We start from the raw sequence: 21,659 nt of genomic DNA, 5'->3' as shown, positions 1-21,659 counted from the left end.
CTGAAGATGCACAGTTTCCCAGGAAGCCACAGATTTCCAGGAAGTTAAAGTGACCATTTCATGGGATCTTTAACTCTTCTAACTGATGACATACATACACAGGAAAGCCTTTGATTGTTGTCAGGGTGTTTTCTAAATGTCAGATGACTGTGTTGCATATGACAAATACTTCCATGTCACTTAAACATATACACTCCTATTCACCAACTCACACCTGAACATGTAGCAAACAGATGTCCTGTCATGAAAGAGCCGTGAACGATTCTGTGATTTATTACTGCCACTTGAAGCATCCACCAAAAAAAAAAGGAGCTCATTTTCGTATCCTGTGAGTCAATGGAGAAAACGCTTTCACTGTGTTTATGTGTGTGTGTATATCTGCAATCTATCTTTAGCCATAATATGCCAGCAGCAAGCAACATACACCTCATACTTGTGAAGCCATGTCATGGGACCTCTCTCTCTCTCTCTCTCTCTCTCTCTCTCTCTCTTTCTGTATCATCACAATCAGCATCGTACGAAAATACTTCTCCCTGTTGGCCTTTCCCATACTTTTCAGGCAGCTTGTGTTATTTTATTTCTGCCTGCTCACAGAGTGGCTGATATGGAGAACATTTTGTCTGGGACGTGGGAAAGAGGATGGAGGGGGCGTTTGTACCACCATGGGAGCAGGCATGAGGAAATGGCCCACTGAGATACACTCACACACGCATAGACACAGAAAGTGGGCATGGAGTTGTGAGAATAATTTTACTGTTTTTTTAAATTATGGGAGTCGTGGATTTGGACATGGGAAGATGGCCGCATCCCACACGAAGCCAGAAGTCATACTGTATATTTAACACATACTTTATATGTATCTATGTGTGTGTGTGGGGGCATATCAAAATAGCTGAGTGTGGAAACTTTGAGTAAAGGGCAGAAGGTCTTGTCTTCTTGCCAAGTAGTTATCAAAGGCAAAGGGACAGAGTGAACTCTCTTTGGAGTGTAACTGCAGAGGGAAGACCAAAGAGATGCTTACTGAAGAGGGGCTGGCCTCAGGTCAGTGAACCTGTGCAGCTCCTCACAGTTGAAGGCCTGTGGTTGGATCCTCACAGCTGGGTTCTGCCACTGCTCTGAAATTATTGTGTTGCTAGTCCAAGAGTCTTCACTTTCTTTAGGTTAAGTGTACAGTCTTGGCTCAAAATGCCCAAAATGTGGAGTGAAACGTTATCCTGAATAAACCTTTTTCACTGCTGATCTTTTGACTTGTGAAGGTGCAGCTAGTCGTCGTTATTTGTTCCAGCTGTGCTTTTCCTTTTTTTTTATGAATGTGTAGCAATGAAAGTCACCATGCCCGGCCAAGAAATAGTCCAACACATAACTCAAATGACAAATTAGCATTTTAAGACTTAGATTGAATTCTTGAATTCTTCTTCTGGTGAGTGCAGCTGCTCTGCTGCCCCCATTGGGCATAATTACCTTGCATGATGCCACCTTGATTCTAGTTGTTGAGAAAAGCAAGTTCATTTCTTCATAAGTAGTCTGCCACTGCGCCCCTGTTAGCAGGGACCTTATATGAGACCCAGCTTAATTACTGTACTGTTGTAACAGTTGTGAGTCAGCAGAGCCCCCCCTGAAAGATGGACTGGAGTCAGGCCTGCTGCGAACCGAGCCAGGTCTAGCCTGGACTGATCTCTACAACAGGTGGTCTGTTGAAATGGAAACTAGCGTCAGATCACCAGGAGAAATCAGAGAGCGATGTGACTCCCCTCCCGTTCTCCCCTGTTGTGTGGTCCGCTCTGATCCACTGTATTTACATTCTTTGTATCCTTCGTCTCCTCTGCCTTTTGGAAATCGTTAATTCTGATGGCATGTTGAGTGGATACCGCCTGCATTCGGCTCCAGCACCCTGGGGATCTGTGTGTGTGTGTGTGTGTGTGTGGGTGTGTGTGTTAAGGAAAGTGTCTGGCAGGTCTGTGTGACAAGTTGACCTTGTTTTCTCTCAGGCATCGTGGGAATGTGCAGTTTGGTCGCTGCAGCTGCCACTGTCCATCTCATTGTCTCTGCACAGCAATTAAAATGATCACCTGAACCCCACACATACAAAGGAACATGCTGTACTGTGCGCAGTGTATGAGGGTCATATCTAATGATTATTTGGATTATCAATTAAACTTATCAGTTTTTCTGTGATCTGTTCATTAATTGTCAGTCTGCAAAACATCAGATGTTAGTGGTTAAGATGCACACCATATAATTGCAGCTTGCATGCTCTTACCCTTCATCTCCCTGCACATTTCCTGTCTGTCCACGTATGATTGGCTGTCCAGTAAAAGCAAAAATGTAAAATATATCAATAAATAATAAGCTGGAGAAGAAAACATCTTCAAAGTGTTTGTTTTTTCACGTCTAAGGCAGAGTTGCTTGTAGGTTACTTTGTAACATGAACTCTGTATTTTTACTGTTTGCTTTGTGATCGTCAGGTCGAGAGCTACAACAATTAATCACTTAATTGATTAGTTCTTAGCTATGAAATTAATCGCAGGCTATTTTGATAATCGATTAATTGGATTTGAATAATTTTTTATCGAAATTCTGATTCCAGCTTCCTAAATGTAGATATTTTCCAGTTTCTTGAAAATGGGACCCACTCATAAAAACTTTGCTCCAACTAGTGGTCGAAAATCCAACAGGACACCTTAAATTTGACGAAGTGGAACCAGTATCTATGACATTGGCTTTAATAACTGACATCATTTAATTGGCCAGTCAATTAACTAGAGCTTCAGCAATTAGTCAATTAAATTAAGGTTAATCGCCAACTATTTTGATAATCAATTAATCTGGGAAATTATAAAGAGCATTTTTCACAGTTTTGTGACATCGTATAGACAAAACTTAATCATGAAAATAATCAGCAGATCCATACTGAAAATAATCATTAGCTGCAGCCCTACAATTAGCTGATCATTTCAGTGGTAACAGTATACCTGACAGATGTGTTTGCTCAGATCTGTTCCCACAAACATTAAATATTAATACACATAATGCGACACTGATCCACTACATCTAGTTTACAAATCTGCACTCTCACTGTCTTGATCCATTCACACCTAAAATTCTAGTGTCTAGTTTCTAGCTGCTATTTCTGTTTGGTGCTGTTGGCCAGTCCTCTCACTTCAGCAGAGTTACTGTGTGCAGCCAACATGGCGGGCACGGAGCCATCCCACTAACCCAAGGTCACAGCAACAAGACTAGCTTTAGAAAAGTCTCCTCTTGAAGACCTCAATAAGGTCACTGGAGTCCTCATTAATTAATGAAAGACTCGCTAACTGGTAACAACCAATGCAAGCAAACAGGATAAAAAGAAGCATGCATATTTATGAAGAAAGAGTAAAACACACACTTGGGTCAAAGAGCTGGGGGGGGGGGGGTGTCATGGAAAGATCCCTAATGAACACCATCGTTTACTGTGGATCAAAGAAGCTTTGAATTCTCTGTACTGTTACAACTTGCAGGATTGTTAGATGGATCTGCAAAGTGGCATAAAAAAGATAAAGGCTCCACATATCATGTATATTTATTAGGCATTCTTTTATTTGAGTGGCTTAGTTATGGCATTATAAACCCTGCTGCATGTTTATGGAGAAATGTGTCTGCTGTGCCAGGAGCTGTATGGGGGATTCATGAGTCAGTGAGAGTCCTGTTCGTTGTGACTGCCTGAATAAAGCCAAGTGCCCTGTGTGGTGTTAGTTAGAATGCCCTGCGGTGCGTCACAGAACTGATGTGATTGATGAACATGTGACAAGGCCTTTAGTGTGTACGTTTTCAACAGGGTCTTATAGCATTCTTCTATGCCATGTAGCAAAGCTGAGCTGACCCAAGATAAGTAGGGCTACTGTGCTGGTAATGGATCTGTGAGCGGAGGGTTGCACATCGAGCCTTCATTTTCCCCTTAACTATCTTTGATTTAGTACTGAATGACCATAAAGTTTAGGAAGTTGTGAGAGACAGATTTAAGAATAAGACATTACACAGCTGTTTTCACAGAGTGGTACCACCCATTATGCCCAAACTCCTGTGCTGTGTGTTTGTGCTTCAAGACTAAATGGAAGATTTATTTTTTGAGGTTTAGATGCTGTTTCATACACAGATACCAGATATCACTGATGGTGCTGCGACATGAATTCACCTTCATGTGGACGGATTTGCCTGAAGCTCCAGTCACACCTGAGAGGTTCGTTATGTGGCTTAAAGCAGGTTGTGGATGGAGAGCAAAACAAAAGAGTGATGGAGAGAAAGGTTGATGCTGCCACCCTCTAAAGTCCAGCCATTCTCCACTTCATTTGTTTTTGTTTGTATTCTGAAAGAGGCAAATGTGTGTCTTTGACTATGCAGACATGCTGGTGTCATTAGAGCCGTGCATGTTTGATGTAGTGTTTCATGTATTATGTATGTGCATATCTTGTAAACAGAGTTGTTTGTTGTCTTCCTCTCCTCTAGATGGGATTCCTAAAGGTCCCTCACTCCTTCTCATTGAGATAAATATCTTGGGCTCTGTGGAAATCTGTGCAAATTTGGCTGCACAGGTTTTTTTTTTCACAATCAAGGGTTAAAAATTTGAACTCAGGCATAATAATATAGAGACTAATGGTTTTGGTTTTATGAAGGGATGATACCTTTTTGAAGGAAAAGTCATGAACTTGCTTGCTAAGGGTTATCTAAAAGATAACAATTCAACATTTGCGAGGCCATAACTGCTGCACTGCCTGTCAGGCTGCCTCTTATCACCAGATTTCTTAACAGCAGTTCTGCATATCTTTGGCGTGAATCAGAGAGCTGCTTAGAGGAATAAATCCACCCTTAAAGTAAAAAATGCCTTTGCGTCACATGACTTAAATAAACTTCATATCCTGCAGCTAATCAGGAGGAATAAAAGCGGAGGGGCAGGGAGTGCTGCAGCTCTGAGCCCCTCGCTGCATTTCCCTTCTCACCGTGCCGAGTGAGAGTTGTTATCTTCAGCTTGATAACATTTCCTTCTCTCTGCATGATAGTTCAAGTGTGCCATTGAGGGATTAGTGTGATAAATGTCAGGGGCCGCAGCAGCTCGCAGAGAGCCGAACACCCACTTCATCACACGTCTCCGTCTGCCACCTTGATTTTCTCCTCCCGCCCCGCCTCCGTCTTTTCATTTTCTGTCCTCTCTCGCTCGTCTTTTATCTGTTTTCTCACGTTAACTCTACACCCTATTCACCCGTCTCAGACCTATTTACATCCATACAAAAGAGCAGCCTGACTGAAGCCCTGGTTTCCCATGCTCCCTCTCTCTGTCTCACCCTGTCCTGAAGTAGGGCTGCTGCTATTTCTGGTGCCAGTCGGGTCAGTGCACTCTAATTCTGCTGTATCATGTAAGCAAACAAGTTTGATAGGCCATTGTTATTCTTAGATGTGACAGCGCTGGAAACACGTCCCCGAGCCGTCGCTTCATTTTACTGCCGTGTTTGAGGGGAAATATTCGGTTCCAGCTAATATGCACTGTGGTATGCATGATGTGTTTCAGTGCAAACCAGCAAGGAAGTGAATTTAACATGGAATTATTTGGTTATTTTTCTAATTACGCTTCCACATGTTGTTGTTCTTTGCTGCCTTTGTGTACATACAGCTGTACTATCACCTGACGGGATAAAGTAGTGGGTCGTTAAAGCAGTTAAAACTGCATTCAACAACAAACACACAGAGAGAAGCTGTCTGTCCTCCCTTTCTAATATCATATTCATACTCATCCTTTAATGTCTTCACTCAGTGGAGCCCCAGCCTTTTCTTTGGAGGACATGCCAGACATAAATTAAACATGAATTAGAGCCTGAGCCGGGGAATCCTCGGTATGTAAATACTAACACACTACCTTAAAATCTAACCTCGTGGCAGAAGAAACATGTTATATAAGGACTCTAATGCAAACAAAACTGCATGCTCTCTCTTTTTTGATTAATGGATTCTGGTCTGCATAGTTCCTTTTAGAGAGATCAGAAAGGCAGTTGTTGAATCACTAGATGAAGTGGGTGGAAACTGGTGAATGAAACACTGCAGAGTAGGATGTGCGTCATGTGCGAGTTGAGCCCTGAGACATTTTCAAACCATGTAATAACGTGTTTAGTGCTGGAGTCGAGTCTCATGTTCAGGTCAGCAGTCAAATACAGCTTAGAGACGTGTGTGTGCGTGCGTGCGTGTGTGTGTAGCAGCTTCTGTTGCACATCTGATGGGCCCACTTCACAACTTCCAGACAGACAGGCTGAAAGATCTCAGGTTATGTGTGTGTGTGTGTGTGTGTGTGTGTGTGTGTGCTTTCCCTTGACCTCAGCGGTCATCCTGTCAGTCGCTGCTCCTGCTGCTTTGATCTGATTTTCTTTTTTTTTTGTTTCACAGATTTGAAGAAGTGCTTTCTTGAGATTTTTCTCTCCACAGGCAGCCGGGCCTGAGCAAATCGATGTCAGTCTGTCCATCCATATGAACCATGTCTGGACAGCTAGTAGCCAGCTTGACCTGACCTGTTTGTTATGGATATTCACCGTGGTTGCGACCTCCTGACCTTTCCTCCAGCACCACCAACAGACTACATTTTCCACTTTTACACAAGAACAAATCTAATATAATCAACAGCTTGTCCTGATATTTATTCAGTATATTCATGGTGAGCAGCGGGTGAAATGTCATTATTTTATGCACCCTGTGAGCTCTCCTGTGACCCACCTTCAGGTCAAAATGTTCATGCTCTTCAAGTTCCTCTCCTGTTGCACCTCCCACTCAGTATCTTGTTGATTCTGTCAGTCATTTTCACATTGTGTGGTGTCTCTTGACCTGCTTTAAGCTTTCCTCCCTGTTGCAGCCCCATCTTTTTAAAAATAAATTTCTAAACTAATTTGCAGCAGCAAATAAGTTTTAGAAAGAATCACAGTGCTTTTCAGAGAGCACGAGTACACAGAGAGGAAACTTTGTGAACTGACTTATCTGCCCTGTCACTAAATGTTGACACTAAGCGTACCAGCAAAATACGCACTGACAACATATGTTTGTTTTCCTACAATATGTCCTCTAGCACTGCACTATCTGCCTCAGTGATTGAGGCATGATAGCAGTTATTTCATGTTTATGTTTAGCGCTTGGTTAAGGATAGGAAAAAACAGGATGCGCGTCTGCTGCGTAATCCCCCGTCTCTGGTGTCACAGTCCTGCGTTGTTTCCTGCAAAGACACAATTGGCAAAACAAACAGTGATGACAAAATCTCAGTGATTTTATGCCACTTTTTGTCTTTTTTTTAACTCCCCTACAATATCAAGAGACAGGATGTAATAGTTTTAGGCTTTTTGTTCTAAATGTTTTTGAGTGTTCATTGTAGTTTCATTTACATTTTGACACAGGAGAAGGTAGAGAGCATCCACTCATCAGTGCAGTGATCTATTCATATGCAGCTCATACATTAGCTCTATAGTGTTTGGCCACCATGTTTTATGGTTTTATGTCATTTAATCAAACTAAATCCAAACTGGTGCAGCCAATTGGTTTTAGAAGTCACATGAGTACTTAAATGGTGTATTCATGGGGTTTCAGTTGATTGCAGCATAAATACACCTCCATATGGAATAGATAAAGAGAACAAAGTAAAAAAGAGAGGACAAAGGGGAATCATTGTGGGAGCATGTTCTTCAGTCACCAATCTGCCACCCAGTTAGATTAATGTCAAAAAGAGTCCAGGCCGGTAATCTGCTTTGAATGTCAGTTTACGTGCTGAAGGTGGACGTCCTCTCCTCTCCCTCGCTGTTGACCATCTGTGGTCTGGGCCAGTTGCCAGAGCAGACAGAGGGAGGCAGGTCGACTGCAGGCCGTCAACTAAACCTTCGTGGATAGACAGTCAGCCCAGATTCCAGCCTTTGAACAACCACATGTCGTATCTCATCTCTGCTGTGCCTGTCAGAGGGAGGACTGTCAAGTGTCTGTTTTACAGTTGTGTGCAGATCACCTGGCAGTAGTTGTGTGTCTTTGCAGGAGGTTTTCTCTACATGTTCTTATAGTAAGAGGTCTAAATGAAGAGATGTTATCAGTGTGGATAAGCAGCCACAGAAGCTCAGAGCCTGGCAGGAAGCTTTGTTATCATGGCTCTCCACTGACACAAAGTGATTGTGTATCCTGACAAAAGGCTCTGACTTCATTGTAGACATAACAATGTGTTTGATATGACTTCCCCTTGGAGATTATCTTATCCTCTCTGCCTCTGCTCTCCTTTATAAGGGCCGTTTTGTGGGGCTTATTTCCTCTTATCTTTAAGTGCACCTCATTTTGCACTGCCTTTAAATGCAGTCCACCCTCTTTGCAGGATGAGCTGTGTTTTGGGGGAGAACAGCTGAACCGAGACGTTTATTCCTGTTGAGAGATCACCTGTAGCCTCGACAGGGGCTCTCTGATGCCTTGATTATCAGCGCTGACACTAATTGAGATATGTGCGTGTGTGTGTGTGTATGTGTGTGACCCAGACTCAGTTGGTGTCATAAATCAAAGGCAAACATCCCTTTTAACTGCGATGTTTCTCTGACGTGTCCTCTGTGTATCTGCGGAAATATAAACAGTGCTATTCTTGTGAGGGGGCTTTCCTCTTTCTGTGGTGTGGGAATCCTTTGAATGCATTCTTGTTCAATCGAGCCTTCATTTGAACTTCGCTGTATGGTTTTCGTCTGTCTTTGAAGAAAACATTTTTCACACGGTATGCCAAAGTCACATACACTGTTTATTCTACATCTGCTTCCACCACTTCATTGAGTTTTTTTAATGCTTTTACTGCCTGAAACATTCAAACTTGTTGAAAGGAAGAGTTCGACAGATATGCTTGTTAATTTTCTTGGCTGGAGTTAGATGAAAACATTGACACCACTCTTATGTCTGTAAGGGAAATACAGTATGAATCATATACAGCTAGCAGGCTACTAGCTTAGCTTAGCATAAAGACTGGAAATACAGTGGAAGCAGCTAGCCTGGCAACCACCTGGGTCTCTGGGAAGGCTAGCTGTTTCCATTCCTGTTTCCCTTTTTTTGGACCGTTGGTCGGATGAAAAAAATGCCATTTTCAGACATTTTATACAGCAAGATTAATCGATTAAATGAAAAAGTAGTTGACAAATGAATCGCTAATGGAAACCGGTCATTGTCTATTCTTGTAGTTGCGACACATTTGATCATTACAGTAAAGTTCTGTTGATTTGAACACTGATTAGTACGACTCAGTATCGGCATCTAAAAAATATGTTTGTTTCCAAAAAAGCTGACGCCACTTCATAGGTTTCCACAGTTTTGCATCTGAATTCAGGGTCAGGGTCAGAGAGGATATTTACTAAAGTGGACAGAGCAAATTCCCCTTTCCCGTGGAAATCACACACTCAGCACTTGGAGTTGTTATCTCGGGGTCAAACACACACTCTTCGGGGAAAATATATTGTTTGCTGAGGGGAGCTCATAAAGATGGAGCGGCCCAGCTTTCCCATTGTGCTGTTATCAGAGGGGATGCTCAGCTTGATTCTGTCATGCTGATTTAGGACTATTATCCAATGTGCACGGACTACAATATCTGCTCTCTCATCATCAGAGAGGATCGATCTGAGGCCTTGGAGCGCCAGGCCCTCTGACTGATGCGCTGTGGAGATGAAAACTGGTCAAATTACTAATGAGATTCGACTGATACCCCCACGAGCAAACAGACTCCAGCTGTCAGACAGGATGGGAAAGACTTTGCAAAACATTCAGTTTAATGCCAACAAGAATCACAATATTCATCCCTTCATGAATCTCTCCTCTTACTGTGGGTAGGTCCTCAGGTGGGGGATGGGAGGCTGCAAGTGAGTCAGCGCTGTCCTTCCATCACTAATGGCCAGGAAATGTCTATGTTGGAGAGTCTAATTGGATTTCTTTAACAGGAAAGCATCCGTCCAGCTCCATTAGCCATAAACAGCAACACACAGCAGAGGGAGAGACAGGTGGGAGAGAAAAGGGGGGGGACTATCAGGGAGTTTGAGAGGTGGGCAGAGGGAGGAAGAGGTGAGGAAGAGAAGGGAGGTTTACTAAGACAGTAAATGTTGGTCAGACATGCAGATGTTGATGGAATGAAACACCAGGAGTGAAGCAGGTATGAGTGTGTGTGTGTGTGTGTGTGTAATAACTCATCAGCGAGCAGCTATGGTGTGATGGTAATTCACTTAACTGCAGGGCTGCACATCTGATCATTTTCCCTGGATGAAGTGTATTCAGAGTCCAGATACTGTGTAATACTGCCCTGATTCTGTCAGGCTTTTCCATCTGAAAGATTTATTTAACAATTCCTCCATTTTTTAAACAGATGAAATGTAAAACAATTAACCTTTTTATAGAACTCCACTCGTTTAGAGGAAATGGTTGGTTTGGCAGGGCTGTGCTCCAAACTCGTGGCTGGAACCTCAGCAGATTCATTTTGCAGGTCAGAGGATTGAGCCACTGATCTTCTGCTGTCTGACTTTCAAAGATGGCTTTGACGAAAAGAAAAAACAGCAGCCGCTGTGGCCATGATTGACAATCATTTAATCATGGTAAATGCTAGAACACAGAGTAACAGGAGCACAGGTAGAGGACGGGCATACGGTACATTACACAGCCTAAAGTTTGCTAACATTAGCCACCATAAACTCCTGCTCATTCCATAACAAGTGCGTGCATTTCTGCTAAGTTCAACATTTTGTGTGTAAGAGGAAGAACGTTTTCAGAGCTCACAGTTTTCCTCAGCTGATGCACTGACCCAACTGTAGAACTTTAGTCACATGATAACTGCCATCGTGGCTCAGGTCACGTGATGACAACTAAATTGACTCCATGACAACTAAGCACACTCGATGTGCTAAGGCAGAGCATGAGATGCGGTAGAAAGCTCTGGAAAAAGGCCAAAAATGAACTCATTAACTTATTTCTGGTGCATGCATGTTTATGGAGCACAAGACCAAATGGCTGACTTTGTGTTCTATTGTGTATTGTCTGCCGTGCTTCTTGAAGCGCAAATGAATGACTAAAAAAGGTCAATGCAGGACAGATGAAGCACATTTACATTCTTCTGCGCAACACTTGACATCAACTCAGACATTTCCTGCCGTCGCTTCTTTCTCCGTCACAAGAAAAGCTGCATTCACCAACACAATGAACAGACGCTCAGGAAAGGCTAAATCAAACCTGGCAGCTTCGTTACCTCCAGGCTACAGCTCCTCTTGGCATCTCATGCATCTACTGAATCACTGATGTAAAGTGTAATTGGGAGTCCCTCCTAGTAGGATGCGCCACAGCGAGAGACCCTGGAAGGGGGAAAACCACTCGTTCTTCAGAGACAGACCATGAAGGAACAGTGGAGCTACTATGCTGCCTGTAAATTGAGCCTTTCTTCCTGTGAGAGGGTGACATGGTGGAATGCAGCACATTAATGTGGACATGTGTGGGCTCCTCATTCCTGTCATAGCATCTCTCTCATCCCTTTGACCCACCATGACTTTCTTCTCTCTCTCTCTTTTTTTTTTTTTTTGCCTCCATGCCTCCTTTGAGTTTGAGTCAACAGGGTGTGGATGAGGAAGTGCTGCGCTTCTTCAGCGTAACTCAGGTTCTTGTGAGGATGGTAGTAATCACAGTTGTTAACCATCCCATCCATTTCTGGGTCCGTGGAATGAAGCTTTATGGGCTTTTTGTTCTCACATTGTTATACTGTATAGGACAATATTAGCTAACACAGATATATTGGTATTGGCATACATTCTGGTTGATAAATATGAAATTTCAGCACAGAAGAGTTTGAGGTAGCTGAGGTCTTGTTGACGCGTAACCTGAGGCATGCTGTAGTGACACAGTTTGTCCACTAGAGAGCACTTTAAGGAATCCTTATCCGAACTATTTATTTGTCAGTGTTCACTAATTAGTGTCAGCTATATCGTTATGAGACTTTTTTGGGACTCTCATTTGGCCTCAGAAGGTCAGTGATGGTGGTGCTCTAATACATCACAGATACATTTTTACATTCTGTTACGTTTTCGTAGATTTTTGGACAAATGAATGACTGACGGTGATTGCAGTTGAAAATCAAGAAAGTGAGAACCAGTACTAATACATGAGAACGATAGTGATAAATGACTGAAATATGTGGGACCTTTCTCTTTTTCAGCGTGGGCTGATGTGAAGGTGACCATGGAGGACAGAGTGGAGGCGTTCAGGGGAGATACGGCTCTGATCGGCTGCATGTTCACATCGTCTGAAGGCATCGGTGCGATGATCATGCAGTGGTTCTACGTGAGTTTCTGACGCACACATGCACAGAGAGGTATGCTGTGTCTACGCACCTGGTGTTTCATGTGTGTGAACTCTAACCTTTAGGTGACCCGGGGAGGTGAGAAGCAAAGAATCTACTACCAGGACATCACCACGAAGATCGTAGACCGAGGCACACCGTTCACGGACCGCATCAGCGTGAATGGCACCGGAGCCACTGCAGACGTGGCACTGACTATCAGCAATGTGCAGCTGGAAGACGAACTGGAATTTATCTGTCTGATCAAAAGTGTAACAGGGGGAGCTGGGGAGGGACGAACCAAGCTCAAGGTGTTTGGTAAGGTTCAATCTGAGATGGCGTGGAATTTGATTTTGACTTTTAATCAGTCTCCACCCTTTGGACTTTGTCATATTGAGACATTTTCAGATTTGTCAGCTTCAGCTTGACTTTTGTCAGAAAAACATCTTCGAACTCTTGTTACTCCTGCAGTTTCCACACTTCATGTGTAATTAATACATCACAGTGTTCACAACCCCATCCTCTCTCACACAATGTCACATTTTGAGCAATGCGACGTGCTGCTTGTGGCCTTCAAAGCAGCAGAACCACTTAAACTCTAGTGCTTTCCCTGACGCTTCAACTGCTTTCACATATTACATTCCCAATAACAGAGCAATGCATGCGATATGTCTAGTTTAGTTTAAAACATTCAAAAAATGAACTAATAGTATCAGCAGGATTTAATGAGAGTTTAACGTCTCTTTCCGCGAATAGGCTTCAGTTAACAGCTCAGCGTGTTTCTGCCTCTTCAGCCCTTAAACTTCCACTGAAACTTCCATCGCTTACCCTTCGACTGAGGCCTCAATCTCTTTTAGTTCTTACAATAACACTTCAGCTCCTCTCACGCCAAACATTTCCCCCATGCAACATGCTAAGACGTTGAAACTGCCTCAGACTGTTCTCAATTAGCTGCTGTCAGAACACTTTGCCTTTTCTGGTTCATGATTCAGTTTTTAATTCCTGTGCAGAAACGCCAAACCTCCCTTCCATTGAGAGCGTGCAAACGGGGATCTCAGCCAATGAAGAGAGCCTCTCCAAGGTAAGGAAGCTTTGAATCGTGAAAGTCGGAGTATAAAAGTGATGTAATGACTCTCAGGCTGCACTTTATTTCTTTGAATGTGGTTCTTTCTCCTCTCCTACAGATTGGGACATGTGAGGTCAAAAATGGCTTCCCCAAGCCAAACATCACTTGGTACAGAAACAGGATGCCTCTACACACTGTTCAGGATGGTGAGACGGATCAACATCTGCAATGCGCTTCTGCACCATTTTAATTTGAGCTTAATGTGGTTTCATGTCTTGTGTGTGTCTGTTTGGTGTCTTCCAGTGGTGAAAATAGTGCCCAGCATCACCACTGAATCCAGTGGTCTGTTCTCAGTTCGGAGTGAGCTGCGCATGAAGGTGATGAAGGAGGACAAAGATGATCAGTTCTACTGCGAGGTCACCTACTTTGTTCCTGGAGGAACCAGGATGACCGAGACCAACCGTATTAACATCACTGTGTACTGTGAGTTTCACACATAGACTAACTGGAGGTAGAAACGACCGCCGCGACGCATTGTGATCTGATCGCTCAGGTCTGGCCTGCAGTCAGCTTTCCATTTCCTCCCCATGGTGTTGGGTGGAGTTGAGGTCAGGACTCTGTGCCGCCAGTGAATCCCTCTCTCTGTTTCAGACCCCTCCACAGCTGTAAGTATTTGGGTGGAGTCACCGAAGGGCAAAATCAAGGAAGGAGACTCGATCGAGCTTCACTGCCACGGCAATGGGAATATTCCATCCTCAATTATTTCAATCAAGCATACCGAGGTAAGAGAAACCCCTTTGTGCTCGTTATTCATGTATCAAATGTGTAGTTTAGGCCTCCTTTGTTAATGTTTTTAAGGACTTATCACCCATTGTGAGTTAAAAGTTGCACATTTATGTGGTGATCACATTACTTTGGCTTTTTGTAGAGCGATCAGACTTGGGAAAGCAATGTGTTGGTGCTAAACAACGTGACCCGTCTAAACAGTGGAGTCTATGAGTGCACCTCTACGGACACGGACACCTTTGAAGATATCTCGAGAAACACCTCTGTGTTTGTCAACTGTAAGGAGTCTGTACCGATATGATTTCTGACCGTGAGAAGGTGTACCTGTTACCAGCAGGGCAGTTTGAATCCCCTCTCCCTGCTGTGCGTGCAGATCTCGATCCTGCTGTGGTGATGCCTAAAGACGCTATTGTGGTGGCCCAAGGAGAGGAGCTGCAAGCCACCTGCAACGCCCTCTCTTCTCTGCAGTTGGACACAGCCTGGTTTAAGGTCAGGTCCACACCTACAGCACAGTACAGCTACTAAACAGCAATGATTTGTCTAAAAAAGTTATAAAACTATAATGCATCATTATAGAGTGAATTGCACAATGTAGTGGCCCCTCCTGGGAACATGAAGGCTGACTGCTGATCCAGTCAGACTGGCACCGCTTCTGTCTGCTTCCATGTCTGCATTATAGATTAAATGAATGAATGAACTCATACTTTTTCTCCTAATCTTTTCTTCTGCTCCACCCAGAGACAAACTGCTCAAACTCTGTTATTACGCCATATAAAATTATGATGATTTCACTTTCCCTCGTCAGTGAACACGCTGCTCTATGTTATTTCCAAAGTGCTGTCGATCGTTTCTTGTTTCGTTTGGACACAGCTGCAGTGCGTCCTGTGTTGTTGGTAGTTGCTGAGCATGTAGAAAAAGTATTTTCGTCAGCTGAAAACATTTGGCGAAAGCTCAGGTTTTCAGTTAAAATAGGACTTAAATCTGTTCAGGGATTGTTTGAAATTTCTTGGCACAACTTTGTGTAAAAGTTTGTTGAGCAGCCGTCTGATCTGATCTTTCTGTGTCCTGGTGTGTGTAGGATGGACAGGAGGTGTCAAAGGGCCACAGTTTGATCGTGCAGGACGTTACGTTTGACACCGCAGGGACGTATGAGTGTGTGGTGACTGTTCCTGAGATCGAGGGAATGGAAACCAGGGGGACAGTTCTTGTTCATGTCCAGGGTAAATCTGATCACAGAGGCTGTATACTGAATATTACAGTGTTACATTACGCAGTGCACAATGCAGAATGTAATGTTTTAATGTGGGTAAATATACGTTTTATGTGTAGTTTGGGGAGTTTCAGTTGCATTTTCGAGTTTTGGTTTTAAGGAAAGCATGTTTGTGTGTCAACAGCAGGTGCTATTATTAGTTATAATAGGTTGTGGTTTTCATGGTTATCATTTCTCCTCTCTGCAGGCCCACCAGAGATCATGGAGCAGGACTACACGGAGATGGACCTGGTTTTTGAGAAGACAGTCGAACTGAGCTGCCATGCCAGAGGTTTCCCTGCTCCCAGCATCACCTGGATCACCTCTGATGGAAAGGTACGGCAGAGGGAAGCGTGACATTAGCTACAGCTGTAACAGAAGTGCACAGTTTTTCCAAGTGTGTTCCAGCTAGATTAGACCTTAATCTGTTCAATCCTGAAGAGTTCAACTCAGGTCGGTCATGAGAAACTCATTCAAACCCTGCAGAGGTTTACAGTGTCTGATCCACAGTGTCACAGTACAGAAAGAAGTCTTATTTAACTTAAAAGCCACTTAAAGGGAAGTTTAAGTGCAATGTAAGGAAAAGCAGGGTTCAAATGATCATTTGATTTGACTTGTTTATGCCTTTTAGTAATTCACCTTACTGGGAAATTAATTCAAGGTAAAGATCTTTTGGTATTGGTGGATGAAAATGTTGGTCGGCCGGTTGGCCACCGCTTTGGTTCAGACTGAAATAGCTCACCAGCTATTGGATGGATCTGTACAGATATTCATGGTGCCAAGAGGATGTATCTTAGTGACTAATAGCATGACAAAAGTCTCAGTTATCTCCATCTACTGGATGGATTGGCACAAAATATTTCACATTCATGACTTCCATTAAGAAGTGGTACTTTAGCAATTAGCATTAGCCTTTAGCTCACATGTAGCCTTACAGACTCACGAGTATAGCTGTAGACTCTCTGTTCTGCGTCTTTCACAGCTGCATTCAACTCTTCAAGTCTGACCTGTGCACCTGTGCTGCACCAGCTTCACTCTGCGGTTTTATCTGTGTGTTTTTGTGGCAGGTCCTCCAGACAGCATCCGAAGAAGAGACTGAGGACGGCGTTCAGAGTGTGGTCAGTATCAAGGTCACCTCTGACATCACTGCTTTGTGCAATGCCTCCAACGAGTACGGTTCTGACGCGGTGACCTTCAACATCAAAGCCAGTGAGTTCCTCCAGCTGCTTGCCTTTTCCTGTCTCTGCTCTTTGTGTTTATATGCGTGTGCGTCTCTATTTGTTGTCCTCCTCGCTCCCCCCTCTTCCTTCTGTTCCAGCCCTTCATGTCTGTCACTTCGTTGTTTATTTCTACTTTGTCTGAAGGCCTCGAGCTCGGCCATGTGCTGTAACGTGCTGCCTGTGACTCTGGACATTTCAGTCAGTGTTGTTGTTGTTTCTGACGAGACGCTGCAAAGCTGTGCGGCTGTTAAATGTGCTCCCCTCCTCCCCCAGTGTGTTAACAGAGTGTCCTCCCGTCTGTGCCTCTAACTGTTTTCAGTTATACACACCACACCAGCCACCACCACGACTACAACTAGCACTACCATGTCCTCTACCACAGGTAAGACCACAGTCACTCTGCACTGCCTACCAAGCACCACTCGAGTCAAATCAGCTGAAAAAGTTGACTCTATCAGAGGAAATCCCACGAACAGGACCTGACTGAGAGTGAAAGGTTTTTATCTGCCTGCTCCTCAGTGTTAGGTGGTTTACAGGCTTCCATTCATTCAGGGCCTGGCTGTGCCATTTTTCTGTGAGTCAGACATAAAAAATGAGAGCTTGAAAACGAGAAAGCACCTGAAGGCTGCAGTAATCACCACACTGGCACGACTGAAAGGTCATTACAGAAGTGTTGGTTTGTGATCGTGCTGATTACATAAAATTGCGGTTTCTACAAGGTATTTATTGTTTCAAATAGTCGATATTATTGCATTCTGACATCACTACAAGGTGTCTTATTGACTAATTTGTTGGCACAGCTCGTAGTTTCTGCTTGTTATTATGGAATTAAACTTTATTTGCTTATATGTGGCCTTTCAATGAGTTTTACAAATAATGTGAAAACATTCCCAGAACAACAGTCAGTGAAATCAGATTGACAAGGTTCACCTTGTGCAGTGTTATGAGGATTGCATTCCTGATAGCGTTATGGCGTGCAGATGCACACACAGTACACAACCACAAACACACCCATGCTTGAGTGTGACTCTAGAAAGCAGCTGATGCTTTAAATGCACTCAGAGCAAGTCTCCTGACTCCCATTACGGGCGCTGCCTTGTGTTTTCTCTCTCTCTGCCTCCCGTCTCTCTTGTACGTCATGCCAGGAAATATCCAGCCCCTCAGAGGAAAACTGTTCTGGGTCATCGTTTCTGGAAAAGCTCTGGTTAAATGAGATTAAACAGGGCTGCTCGGGGAGATGACTGTTGTGCTACTGACCACAGTTGGCCTATCAGGCCAGAAGTTTAGCTTCAAATCACAGATAACATCCTCTCAAATTAAACATTTGTTGTGTTCAGTTCAGGCCTGTGTGGTGTGTGTGTGTGTGTGTGTCAGGCCTGCTCATGTGAGTTAATTAATACATCCAGCCACCCACTGATAATTGTGCTCATGTGGTTTTTCTCAGTCAAAGACGAAACAGCTAAACAACCAGAGAAAATGAAGAAAGGTTTGTATGTTACGCTGCTGAAGACTCTGACTCCTCACTGCTCTTCCTCAAAGCTTCCATCCACCTCTCCTCCACGGCACCTCCCTCTCTCGACTCCCAGCATTCATCACACCCCCCCTCAAACATCAAACCGTCACTGAGCTGTTCATCTTCACCCCTTCCTGTGCATGTTATCATGTTGTTGTATGAGCACACCTTTCCTCCAACACCCCTGAATGACACCTTCCTTTCTTTAGGTTGCCAGGTTTAGTCCACCTGAATGATGCTAGAACTGCACTCTCTTTAGACGCACTGTTAAATGCTATCTACTGCACCTACACAGTGTGGAATGCTGCACCGCCTGCCTGGTGTGATCCTGTAATCCACTCTCATGCCTCACACTGTCATCTCATCTACAGTGAGTAAACCTGTGGTTGTCCTTGTGCTTCTTCTCCACCAGAGGGCAGTGGTGTCATCATTGCAGTCATCATCATCTGCATCCTGCTGCTGGCCATCTTGGGGAGTGTGCTGTACTTCCTCTACAAAAAGGGCAAGATCTGTGGCCGATCCGGCAAGCAGGACCTGTGAGTGCAAAGAGAGCCACGTGAGGTTGGATGTAAAGACGGGATGTGTGTGTTTACCCCTTTAGAGCCAGCGTCAATTGTAAGGAAGATTGAATATTTATCAAAAATTGTCAGAGTAATGAAACAAGCTTAAACTAGCATTTGGGAACAAAGTAAGACAGAATAAGGCAAATTGTCCAACATAATGACCATCAGATGTGGAGATGATGCTTTATGGTTTAAGTCAGTGCAGTCTATTCATGCTTTCTTTCAACAAACATTTTACACAGTAAAGGTAATGCTATAATTTTCCTCTTATCCAGTCCACAGCTAAAGAGGTGCATGGTCATCATCACAGGTTGTTTGCCATCACCTCTGTGCCCATGTGAATGTTAAGTGCAAAGAAAGATGTTAGACCTGATGGCAGACGACATTTAGATTTTGTGGGTTTCAGCAATCCTACTTAGATGATACCAGGACCCCAAAAGGCTTTAAATCAACTATAGAATAAAATACGAGGACAAAACTGCTTAAAAAGTAAGTAAGTAAATAGTTTTAGAATGAAATAATTGAATACATTTACAAGCAACATTATAGGCATGCTAGCGCTGCTCGTAGGGGTGAACCCACATATCATTACCAACAACTCTGCAGTTCTATCACAGCATGTTTTAGCTCATCGTTTGTTCATCGTACACCACCTGCTCAGCAGCAAGCAGCAGACAGACACAGTTAGCCTTTAGCTGGTGACGCTAAGTGGAGCGTTTAGCAGCTAAAGAGCCAAATATTTCCCTCAGGAGTCGGTGGAGACCAAAAACAGAGCTAAACGGAGAGCGAATATTGGACTTGGATTCGTCAGATGGACACAAACACGACTCCAAAAAAATGACCCTGTTGCTCTGTAACTGCTGGATGTGTAAATACGCAACTAATCAACTAATCGTTATGGTTGAATAGAAGAACAGTCTGTTGCAGTGTGTATGTGTCTGACTTCAAGCTTTGCTGTTGCAGCACCAAAGAAAAGTCCAACAAAGACAACATTGTGGTGGAGATGAAGAGTGATAACACAGAGGAAGCCGTGCTCCTCGGGGTCAACGGAGAAAAGCAACCTCCTAACGACCAGGTAGGTATCTGCTGAACGAGGATGCTGTTGTTCTGCTGGTCTGATGACACCATTAACATTTTTACCCCCCCCACCCTCCCCCTCTTCTTTGCTTGTGCTTTAATGTGTGTTTGCCCTCTGGAGTAAAGAGCAGTGAGTACCTGGACGTGCAGAAGTGAGGAGGTCACTGCAGACGCACCAACAGCTGCTCCCGTTCTTCCCTCTCAGGCTCAGACCCGCCGATGCCTTCAAGCTTCCACCACAGGTCCTTATCCCCGAGTAGCGTCATGGAAAAGCTCAGCTGCCTGTCAGTTAATGTCATGATGGACGACCGAGACTCAAAATCTCCCTCGCTGCAGCCTTTGCTTACCGCCCCGTACGTCCCGGAACGTTTCTGTCGGACTTCAACTTGAGCTTTAATAGGAAATGATCTGAGCGCTCCGTGACGAAACTCTGCTTACAAATCTTCCACCTACAAACTAAGGACTGTCCTTAGCCTCTAGTTCTCATTACTATGAGTGTTGTATACTGCTGATTGTCCGTAGAACAAGAATTAGAGCACAACGTTGACCAGGGACTGTTTTTATACCCGACTACGCATCACCTCAGGCAAAGCAATCACTGAAGAGCAGCCTGAATTAGCTCTTTATCAAGTGTACATATTATAATCTATGTATATATTTCTTTATTTAAAATAACACCATTAAAAAATACAAAAAAAAAAAACAACAACTAAATAAATAAAAACAAATGACCAGATCATGTTTTACTTTGTTCGGGAGCTGATGTAGTTTAGGTAGACGTCTTTTTTTTTTTTTTTTCCTCTGTGTTTTCTGTCTGTACACTGAATTTTTTGTGGATGCAGCGATGCTTCCCCTCACAGCCAGTTACAGCCTCACCAAAAACGTTAGCTCAGAACAAACTCGTAGGTCACGTAGTCACACACCATTCACAGCCTTTTCTTCTGTACCGCTAACACTCTCCTCCTCACACGCTGCAGTTTGTGCATAACGAAGAAGATATTTTTGCCAGACGGGTGAATAATCCGCTCAGCGTTCGACACGGAGGGGTTCACATGTGTAGTTCTCTTTGCTTTGATATTTTGCGTGTGTGAGTTTCAGCATTGCCAACATTCACGTCAGAAGGTTACAGATGCCTTAGGAATCCAATCAAAGCCTACAGAAATATAAGCAAACCCAACATTTTCTATTGTTTGTTGTTTATATTTAATGTTCAGTGCACTGATTTCTTTGTGGTTCTTCTTCATGCAGTTGTGTTTCTCTAATGTGAAACAGCCGTTTTCTTTAATGTGACTGTATTTGAATGATAGTTCTGTAGCTATTTTTATTTCTTTTTTTAAGAGGAAGGATGAGGGTGGAACAGATTATTGGTCCATGGTAAGTATGGTTCATGGCATGAAGTTGCCCTCTTCAGAAGTAAAACACATTTCTGTTTAACAAATTCATTAATTCAAGCATTGAATGGATCTTGGAATTAACTGTTGGACCCCAGAGACACATAATTACCCTCTGACATGACCACTAATGACATGGTAACTACAGTATATGACTACTGAGGAGGGGGAATGACTGTGTCTCCACATATGCAAATTAAAAGTTGCAGACAATCAAGACGCTCTGTGCTCAGTTCTATGTAGATGTCGTCCATACTTACCCGTCCTGCCCTCCGTCAGTCTGTTGTTTTCTGCTGTTTGGAAGAACTACCACTGTTAAATGGTTTTGGATGTTTGAAATCTGCAAAATGCCTTTTAATGCCTTGGAGTTGTAAAATGTAAAATCAATGTCATTGATGCCGTTCAAACCAATTTACCAACAAATTCATTGTTTGTAGTTTTTGAAAATTATACCAAATAAAGATTGACTGTTAAATGAGAA

The 21,659-nt window shown here is 43.4% G+C and overlaps 1 protein-coding gene across 6 annotated transcripts in view; it reads left to right on the top strand.

Annotated features, from left to right (window-relative positions):
* Window positions 1-21,659, top strand: part of mcamb (melanoma cell adhesion molecule b) — a 34,227-nt gene extending 12,568 nt beyond the window's left edge. The window contains exons 2-17 of one of the 6 annotated variants that reach the window (XM_076735856.1): window positions 12,191-12,315; window positions 12,400-12,631; window positions 13,324-13,394; window positions 13,498-13,585; window positions 13,683-13,862; window positions 14,031-14,161; window positions 14,308-14,443; window positions 14,539-14,654; window positions 15,244-15,385; window positions 15,623-15,750; window positions 16,482-16,623; window positions 16,954-17,016; window positions 18,079-18,120; window positions 18,560-18,683; window positions 19,674-19,785; window positions 19,909-21,659. In XM_076735856.1, the coding sequence (XP_076591971.1) occupies window positions 12,191-12,315; window positions 12,400-12,631; window positions 13,324-13,394; window positions 13,498-13,585; window positions 13,683-13,862; window positions 14,031-14,161; window positions 14,308-14,443; window positions 14,539-14,654; window positions 15,244-15,385; window positions 15,623-15,750; window positions 16,482-16,623; window positions 16,954-17,016; window positions 18,079-18,120; window positions 18,560-18,683; window positions 19,674-19,785; window positions 19,909-19,911 (1,835 nt within the window). In that variant the 3' untranslated portion in view covers window positions 19,912-21,659. The remainder of the gene's footprint in view (window positions 1-12,190; window positions 12,316-12,399; window positions 12,632-13,323; window positions 13,395-13,497; window positions 13,586-13,682; window positions 13,863-14,030; window positions 14,162-14,307; window positions 14,444-14,538; window positions 14,655-15,243; window positions 15,386-15,622; window positions 15,751-16,481; window positions 16,624-16,953; window positions 17,017-18,078; window positions 18,121-18,559; window positions 18,684-19,673; window positions 19,786-19,908) is intronic. The other 5 variants (XM_076735861.1, XM_076735858.1, XM_076735857.1 and 2 more) reach the window with 5 other exon arrangements.

Source organism: Chaetodon auriga, chromosome 7, assembly GCF_051107435.1.
Source record: "Chaetodon auriga isolate fChaAug3 chromosome 7, fChaAug3.hap1, whole genome shotgun sequence".
Classification (NCBI taxonomy): domain Eukaryota; kingdom Metazoa; phylum Chordata; class Actinopteri; order Chaetodontiformes; family Chaetodontidae; genus Chaetodon; species Chaetodon auriga.
This window is presented reverse-complemented; position numbering and strand designations above follow the sequence as displayed.